We start from the raw sequence: 9,409 nt of genomic DNA on the forward strand, positions 1-9,409 counted from the left end.
CCATTTCTGAAAATAAAATAATCGCTGCAAACAGAAACAAACGCTGCTGCAAATTAAAGAAATGCTGAATATATAAAGAAACCCCCCTGCAAATAAAATAAAAAAACGACGCAAATAAAAAAGCCACATGGAAGTTAATTATTTTTGCCGATGCACCAGTGTTGCACATGAAAAAATTACACGTAGTGACGTTGAACACTAACCTTTTCACTTATTTTCTCGTTCGTTGTTCTTCTTATTCCTCGCTCTTCTTATTTCTTCCTTTTCACTTACGTCCTCTTCGTCTTCTTCTTCTCCTCTCACGTAAAAAACACTGGTGCATCAGCAAAAATAGTCCCCGGTAATTCACTTCCGATGTGGCTTTTTTATTTGCGTCGTTTTTTTATTTTTTTATTTGCAGCTGCGTTTGTTTTTATTTGCAGCGTTTCTTTAATTTTCAGCAATGGCGGGTCTCGGCCACCGTATATTAGTTACCGCAAAACTAATGGCGTTACTGTAACGCGTTACTAAATAACGCGTCAGTCCCAACACTGGCCGTTACTGATCCTCACTGAGCGCGTGACCTTTGACCCCTCAGCCGTGGAGTGGACGCCGCCTCCCGCCCGGATCTGGCCGCCGGCCTTCCTGCCGTTCTGCTTCAGCCTGGGGACGATGGGCGGAGCCCTGCTGGCCTGGCTGAGCCCCAGCTGGACGCAGCTGCACCTGTCGCTGGCGCTGCCGCAGCTGATGTTCCTGCCGCTCTACCTGTAAGCCCCGCCCCCCGCCGACCCGCCGACCCCCCCGCCGCCCACCGCCGCGCTGAGAAAGTCCCATGACGGTTCTGTTTTCTGTTCTGGAGCCCGATCCCGGAGTCTCCCCGCTGGCTGCTGCTGCACCGGAGGATGGAGGTCCTGGAGCGTTACCGCGGCAACAGCCCTGCAGACCAGCGCTGCCTGGACCAGGTAAACCCAGCCGACCCGGCGCGGCCGCTGTCTTAATTATTCAATCAAAAAAAAAAGATTGCTTCAATCAAAAAGTATATTTTCAATAAAAAAAAAAATCACTTCAATCAAAAAAATGTATTTCAATCAAAGAAAAAAAGTGTTTGAATGCAAAAAAAATATTTGAGACTCAAAAAAATGCATTTGAACACTGGTTTTCTTTGATTGGAAATGTTGAAGTTTTTTTTTGTTTTGAAAAATATTTTCAATAAAAAGAAATTTTTGATTGAAGTGAAATTGTTTTTTATTGAAAATATTTTTTTTGATTGAAGCAATCTTTTTTTTAATTTGATTTTTTGACTCAAAAAAATGCATTTGAACACTGTTTTTTTTATTGGAAATGTTGAAGTTTTTTTTTGTTTGAAGCAACTTTTTTGATTTAGTAGTCTTGTTTTGTGTTTGGGCCATATTATGGGTAGCACATTTGTGTCTTTATCATTTAATAAAAAAAGAAGTTGCTTCAAAAAGAAAAATATTTTCAATAAAAATAAATTCAATAAAAAAAAACTTTTTCAATCAAAGAAAAAAGTGTTTGAATGCAAAAAAATATTTGAGACCCAAAAATGTGCATTCAAATACTTTTTTTCTTTGATTGAAATTTTTTTTTTTATTGAAGTGAAATTGTTTTTTATTAAAAATATATTTTTTGATTGAAGCAATCTTTTATTTGATTGAATAATTAAGAAACAAACCTACCTCCACACGCCGGCTGAACCTCTTCTCGTGTGTGTGTTCAGCTGCTGGACTCAGCCTGGTCCGACCTGCAGAAGACGGCCCGGGCGGTGCCGGCCAGCGCAGGCCCCGCCCACCTTGGCTGCTCCGCCCTCAAACACCCCACGATCCTGCTGAGGCTGCTGGTCATGAGCTACCTGAGGTACCGGCCTACACCTGGTGACGGTGCGGGCGTGGAGGGAGGGGACGGGGCTTCTGGGACAGTCTCAGAGACTAGTGTTGTTTCTGTCAGCCTGTTTCAATTTTAGTTTTATATTGATTTTCGAAATGTACAATTGCAACCAAAATAAAACAGAGCAATAATTATTTCTGCATGTTAAACATGAAGAGTTTCACTTCCATATCCTGCATTTAGTGTCCCCGAGTTTTAATCCATTAAATCGTTTGGAAAAAAAATCACATTATAATCCAGTAAAATGGATATAATAGGATATAATATAAATCGACGCAGAGGCTATGGCGTACGGCGCCCGTCGCCGCGTAACCTACGCCGTAGGCTCTGCGTCGATTTAACGCAGAACCATAAATCAGCTCTGCTATCTTCACTTCAGCTTTATCTGAAAGTGTGTAAATTACCCAGATAACAGCTTTGTGGTTTCTGAAAACTATTATATCAGAAACATCCAAAACAAATCTGACGAGTCACAGGATTATTTCTCTCTATTTCCCACAAAAAAATGCTTGCTCCCTTGGTCACAATCTGAGACGAGTCTGCAAATGATGTTTGCCCTCGGTCGGCGAGTCAAATCGACGCAGAGCCTACGGCGTAGGTTACGTAGCCTAACAGCCTTTATTCCGGCGCGATCTTCGCGAACAACGGGCAAAAAAGGGATTATGTACATTCACTGAGTGAATATTATGAGAGTAAAATATATATTTCTCGCTAGAAATGTAATCAAAACTAAAATATTGATTTTATTCACTAAAAAATAAGAAATGTCCGCCATGTTTTTTTTTTTTGGATTCAGTCCGCAAATGACGACGAAAAGCATTCTGGGAAATTTTATGGTCCCTAGATCAGCGAGTCAGCATCTGAAATCACTCGCTGTGAAGGGACAATTCATAGCCACTCGCCCTCGTTTTCTCCACTCCCCCTAGGTGGAAAGAGGAATTGGGACATCACTACCCTCACGGGAATGCGCAAAATTTAGAGGAAGGGATGAAAACGAGGGCGAGGGGGAGTATTGGGACAGGGCCTTAGTCATAATTTTTGTTGACGAAAGCAACTTTACCCTAGACAGATCTGCAGCTGATCGGTGATCAATGCAGGATCACACTTAGACACGCAGGTCGCCAGATTTACAGCAGTTAGACCTTTGACCTCTTGGTTGTATTACACCGCCTCACCTCCCTGAGCCAGGTTTCATTTATTTCTTTGCTGATGTTGTGAGGTAAATGTGATGTTTGACGGCTGCTCGACTTTCTCGGACCTTCAGCCTTGATTTTGTTCGTGATTTGTAGGCCTGTATTGAAAAAATCGATTTCCCAATTCTAAATCGATTCTCATATTAATTCCAGAAATCGATTCACATGTCTAAAGATCGATTTTTTTTTTTTTTTTTTTTGGGGGGGGGGGATTTTTTTTTATTTTCTTTTATTTATTTATGTATTTTTTTTTTCATCATTACATTACAACTTTTGGTTATTTTTTTGTTTATCCCCAAAAAAGGAATGTTTTGTTGGACATGAGAATAACTGGTGCCATGTTTTTGCCTTTAAATATGTTTAAAGGTATGAAAACATTAAAGTGTTAGTTTATAATTGCATAAATTGTCTATATTTCATTACTTTATATACTGTCTTGGGGTTACATTTGCAAAAAATGCTAAAAACCAAATTCTCAAAAATTAAAAACCAAAATAGACCGAAAATGGAACAAATAAAAACGGAATGTGGGAAAAAATAAAACTGATTTCATCCGTCTCTGTTTCCTCCCTGGATCTGTTTGGTAATTCTGCCCCACGATGTTTCTGAAAGCAGTTCTATCAGCATTCTGGGAGCTGATTGGTCCTTACAGCATCATTAGCTGATAATACTTGCTGTTGAATCTCAATATAATACTTGTATTAATATGTTGCATAACTACAGTCATATAATTCATGCAACAACTAAAAAAAAAGTTTTAATAACACTAACCCAAATCAATATCGGAATCAAATCAAATCAAATCTTGATAATCGATTCTGAATCTTAAGAATCGGAATTGAATCGATTATTGACATTTGAATGGATCCCCAGCCCTAGTGATTTGACGTCTGGTCTGCGTTTGTCGTCCCCCAGCGCCGCCACGGCCCTGACCTACTTCGGGATCTGCATCAACATCGGCTCCTTCGGCGTGGGCGTCCACACCGCCCAGTTCTTCTCGGGGCTGTCCGAGGCGCCGTGCCTGCTGGTGCCGCTGGTGCGGCTGGGCCGGCGGCCCGTTAGCATGCTGGCGCTGTCCCTGAGCGGCGCGGCGTGCTTCGCCTCGCTGCTGCTGTCCCGCTGCGGCGCCGCGCCGGTGCTGGTGATGGGTCTGGCCCTGCTGGGGAAGCTGTGCATCCTGGCCGTCATGTTCGTGTCCGTGCTGTACAGCATCGAGCTGTTCCCCACCGTCATCAGGTACCGCACCGCCGCCGCCACGTTGCCACGCCAACGTTACCGCCCACAAAACCATCCAGAGTTGCCACCCGCAAAGTTATATTTGAGACTAACTATTATAGTTTTGTTCTATAGCTGCAACTATGACTACTGACTCTAACACACTAGAGTTTACACTACCTAGAGATTTACCAACACCAGCTAGAGGTTTACTAAACACTAACTATAGGCTTTACTAAACAGAAAGGTTTTAAGTTTAGTTTTAAATGTGGAGGTGGTGTCAGCCTCCTTAACCCAGATTGGAAGTTGGTTCCATAGTAATGGTGCCTGATAGCAGAACGCCCACCCTCCAAATCTACATTTGGATACTCTAGGAACTATGAATAAACCTGCACTCTGAGAACGGAGAGCTCTGCCAGGAACATAAGGCACTATCAGGTCTTGCAAATAAGCAACATGTGTTGGTTTGCTCTGTTATTTATTGATGTCATAATCTACAGGTGAAGGTTGGAAAATTTGAATATATCGCAAAACTTCATTCGTAGTAAATTCAACGAAAGGTGAAACAAATATATTATTTCCCACTACATGCAAAGTGACATATTGCAAGCCTTTATTTGATATAATTTTGGTGATTATGGCCCACAGTTTATGAAAACCCCAAATAAAAAAATCTCAAAAATGTTTAAAGTTTATGAAATCAATAAACAATTCAATCATCATCAAAATTATAACAAATAAAGGTTTAAAATATCTTGCTTTGCATGTAATGATACTATGTAATACAGGACTGTCTCAGAAAATTAGAATATTGTGATTTTCTGTAATGCAAATCAACTGAAATATTGCAAGCCTTTTATTATTTTAATATTGCTGATCATGGCTTACAGCTTAAGAAAACTCAAATATCCTATCTCAAAAAATTAGAATATTCTGGGAATCCTAATCTTAAACTGTAAGCCATAATCAGCAACGTCCCTTATTTCTATTTCTGAAAGGTGGCGACCCTAACACCGTCCCACCCTGTCGTCTCCTCCCAGGCAGCGCTGCGTCTCGCTGGTCAACCTGTCCTTCCGGCTCGGCTCCCTGGCCGCCACGCTGGCGCCGCCCGGCCCCGACGGAGCCATCTCATTAGCCGCCATGGTGGTGTACAGCAGCGGGCCGGTGCTGGGCTCCGCCCTCTGCCTGCTGCTGCCCGAGACCAGCGGCGTCCCGCTGCCCGACTCGCTGGAGGACTGTGACGGGCAGCCCTGGCCGCCGCGTCTCTGGAGGCCCTGGTGAGGACGCCAATACACCCCCTACTTTCTACCACTAGCCCTAAAAATGAGTAGGGCCCTTGTAATGTTCCCTAGGGATTGGGACACCACTTGCTACGTCACTGTGTGGTTTACGTTCGGGTACGTAAGCGACTGCGTAGTTACGTTTGCACATACGTCACACCATATCAGGAAGCCCAGAGCTAAAAGCTGTTTTAATTTCCGCTGTAGCGCTGTTAATATGCCACTTTATTAAGTTTTAATATTTTTTCAGGCTAAAAGTAACCATTAAGATCCCCAACCTGGGCTCAGTTTATCCAAATAACGCCTGTTAAGAAATTTGATCCGATGTTTTCCGGGGATATCTAGAGCCGCCGGCTCGGGAGCCGATTTATGGTTCTGCGTTAAATCGACGCAGAGCCTACGGCGTAGGGTACGCGGCGACGCGCACAGGACGGCGCGCGTCGCTGCGTAACCTACGCCGTAGGCTCTGCGTTGGTATAACGCGGAACCATAAATTAGCTTTTATTCTGGCGAGATCTGAAAAAACGGGAAAACAAGTGATTATGTACATTCACTGAGTGAATATTATGAAATTAAAATATATATTTCTCGCTAGAAATGTAATCAAAACGCATTTTTTATGCAGAAACTAACCAAAATATTGATTTTATTCACTAAAAAATAAGAAATGTCCGCCATGTTTTTTCGTTTGATTCAGTCTGCAAATGACAACGAAAAGCATTCTGGGAAATGTTTCTAGTCAGCATCAGCTAGTCAGCATCTGCAAAGCCTCGCTCTGTAGGGCCAGATTGATACTCACTAGCCCTCGTTTAAGCCACTAGCCCTAGATCAGGGGTCGGCAACCCGCGGCTCTAGAGCCGCATGCGGCTCTTAAGCGCTGCCCTAGTGGCTCCTGGAGCTTTAAAGGTATTGTGACATCATTTTTAACATGCTTTTAACACCATTAAAAGTCTTGGCCAACATCCCTCAAATGTGTCTAAAAGAGTGTAACAAGAAAAACTTCACTCTAGTACTCCATTCCTGGCTTTTTATTACAGTGTTTTTTTGCGCCGTGAAAAATGCTTCCTTTCCCCCCTTTCCTGTCAATCATTGCTCCGCTCCTCCTCCAAACCTCCTCCTCCTCCAGCCATACGCTCACAGCGGCGTCGGAGAGTTAAGCCGGGAGCGACAGGCGAAGCATGCACGGAAAAGCAGCAGGGCGAACCACAGCAAACAATCATAAAAATAAAGGCATGCAAGCAGCAGTGTTCTCTTATCTTAAGTCCAGTCAGTGGCCGCGGGTCTTCTTAGCAGTTTTCCTCCGGTGATTAGAACAAAAGACGCTGTAAACAGCTCCGTGTTAAGCTTCATTTATGGTTCCGCGTTAAATCGACGCAGAACCTACACCGTAGGGTTCAGCGTACGGTGCGCGTCGCCGCGTAACCCTACGCCGTAGGCTCTGCGTCGGTGTAACGCGGAACCATAAATCAGCCTTTATGGTGCGCTGGAGAGGAGAGGAGACAGGGAGCTGGGTGGAGGGGGCGGTGATTTAGCGGGCCCTGACGTCACGGCCCGCCACCAAACCTGATGCGCCGTTTTTGCACAGTTATGCGGAAAATCCCAGAAAGCACACAATACACTGAATGTTAAAAGCTCGTTGTTTTTTGGGTGTAATTGATGTCAAGACACCCAACAAAACACAAAAAATCAAGAAAAATGTGTTTTTCATGTCACAATCCCTTTAAAAAAAATGTTTGACCTTTTTTTTCTTCTTTTTTTTTTTTCTTTTTTTCCTTTTTTTCTTCTTTTCCTTTTTTTCTCTTATTTTTTTTTCCTTTTTTCTCTTCCTTTTTCCTTTGCTTTTTAATCACGACATTTTGACTTTTTTCTCGAAATTTTCACCTTTTTCATGAAATTCTGACTTTTTTCACAAAACTTTGACTTTTTCTCGAAATTTTGGCTTTTTTCACGAAATTCAGACTTTTTTCTCGACATTTCAACTTTTTTCTCAACATTTCGACTTTTTTTTCGAAGTGTATAATGAAAAAAAAAAATCTTATAATATATAATATAATAACTAATATAGATACATGCAGCATGTGTTGTCTTCATTCTAAGGCTTATACAAGACTTTTCATTTTTTGCGGCTCCAGACATATTTGTTTTTTGTGTTTTTGGTCCAATATGGCTCTTTCAACATTTTGGGTTGCAGACCCCTGCCCTAGATGAGAAGAGGAATTGGGACATCACTACCCTCACGGGAACGCGCAAAATTTAGGGGTAGTGCTGAAAAGTAGGGGTAGGGGGGGATTGGGACTGGGACTTTGTCTCCTGCTGGGGGGACAGGGAGCACGCCGGCGGCGGTTCTTCATCTACATGTGTTTGTTTTCAGGAAGCTGCTGAGCAGAGAGACAGAGACGCCAGAGACACCAGAGACTGTACCTGCAGAGAAGAACGACAGCAGCTCCCTGTTCCTGTCGTCCACCTGCTCTAGTTAGTCCAGGGGTCTTAGTTAGAGCTAGTTAGTTAGTTATTAGGGGTGTAACGATACACTAATCTCACGATACGGTACGATACACGATATTGAGGTCACGATAACGATACGATATTATAGCAGTATTTTTTTTTAACAACCTTGAATGAGAAACATACGACTGGAAAAAATGGTCTTTTATTTGAAAGACACAAAATACAAAACAATGCTGTGCGTTTGCCCTATTGTTACAGTTTGTAATGCTTTATAACTGTTTAAGTTTTAAAGAGAAAGCCAGGCCAACCATTTTCCACAAACTGAACTAAAAGTAAATGTCAGGTTTGCATTATGATCTTCAGTTTCATACAATAAAAATATTTTGTCACAAACTGAATAGTTTCTCTCATGTATGGTTTGACTTTTTTTTTTCCAGAAATTTAACAACTAAAATTAAATAAAAGTAAATAAATAAACTATGAAAAGTCCCAAACTCCAAATGCAACATGACTGTTATTTATCTTCTGCCAGAGCTCAGAGCTTCACCTGCTCCAGCCTGAGGCCGTAAGGTGAACCCGTTATCGTTTCATCCTCCACCTTTGGGGACGACACAAACTTTACATCAGAAAAAAGATTGATTCATGCTCACCTTAGAAGTAAAAGTTTGGAGCTCAAAACCCCCCAAGAGCAAAACGGTACTAGTTTCTTCTGAGCGTAGTCAGATTTTGGTCCGCGGGTCGAGGTCGTCACGTGATCCCGCTGCACCAATTGGATGTTACTAGTAAATACAATATATTAATATTAATAACTCAATATCAGCTACAGTTTGTCACCTCCACGACACGTATCGTGACGTTTGTGTATCGCCCAATTTCGTGGCACGATATATTGTTACACCCCTACTAGTTAGGGTTAGTTAGTTAGAACTAGCTAGTTAAGAGTTACTTAGTTAGAGTTAGTTAGGGTTAGTTACAGTTAGAAAGAGCTAGTTATAGGTAATTTGGGTGAATTAATTAGGGTTAGTTAGAGTTAGAGCTAGTTAAAGTTGGTTACGGTTAGTTAGTTAGCAAGGGGTAGTTAATTAGACCTAGTTATGGTTAGTTAGAGTTAGAACTAGTTAGAAATAGTTAGAGTTGGTTAGTTAGAGCTAGAAAGTTAGATTTAGTTATAGCTAGTTAATTTTAGTTAGGTAGAGCTAGTTAGTTAGAGTTAGTTAGAGCTAGTTAGTTAGTTAGTTAGTTAGTTAGTTAGTTAGTTAGAGCTAGCTGGTTATAATCAGATCAATCACAGCTTCACACTGGAACCCTTCTGATGATTTTTTCCCCTCAGACGAGTCTGAAGAAATCGTCTCTTGTTTTTTAATGAGCAATTTTCTATTTTTATCACTG

The 9,409-nt window shown here is 41.9% G+C and overlaps 1 protein-coding gene across 2 annotated transcripts in view; it reads left to right on the forward strand.

The window, feature by feature from the left end:
* si:dkey-190l8.2 overlaps nt 1-9,409 on the forward strand; it is a 21,805-nt gene extending 12,396 nt beyond the window's left edge. For both annotated transcript variants that reach the window (XM_061715994.1, XM_061715996.1), the window contains exons 4-9: nt 578-746; nt 839-941; nt 1,718-1,854; nt 3,993-4,313; nt 5,333-5,569; nt 7,944-9,409. In XM_061715994.1, the coding sequence (XP_061571978.1) occupies nt 578-746; nt 839-941; nt 1,718-1,854; nt 3,993-4,313; nt 5,333-5,569; nt 7,944-8,049 (1,073 nt within the window). In that variant the 3' untranslated portion in view covers nt 8,050-9,409. The remainder of the gene's footprint in view (nt 1-577; nt 747-838; nt 942-1,717; nt 1,855-3,992; nt 4,314-5,332; nt 5,570-7,943) is intronic.

The sequence above is a fragment of the Cololabis saira genome, chromosome 24 (genome assembly GCF_033807715.1).
Source record: "Cololabis saira isolate AMF1-May2022 chromosome 24, fColSai1.1, whole genome shotgun sequence".
Classification (NCBI taxonomy): domain Eukaryota; kingdom Metazoa; phylum Chordata; class Actinopteri; order Beloniformes; family Belonidae; genus Cololabis; species Cololabis saira.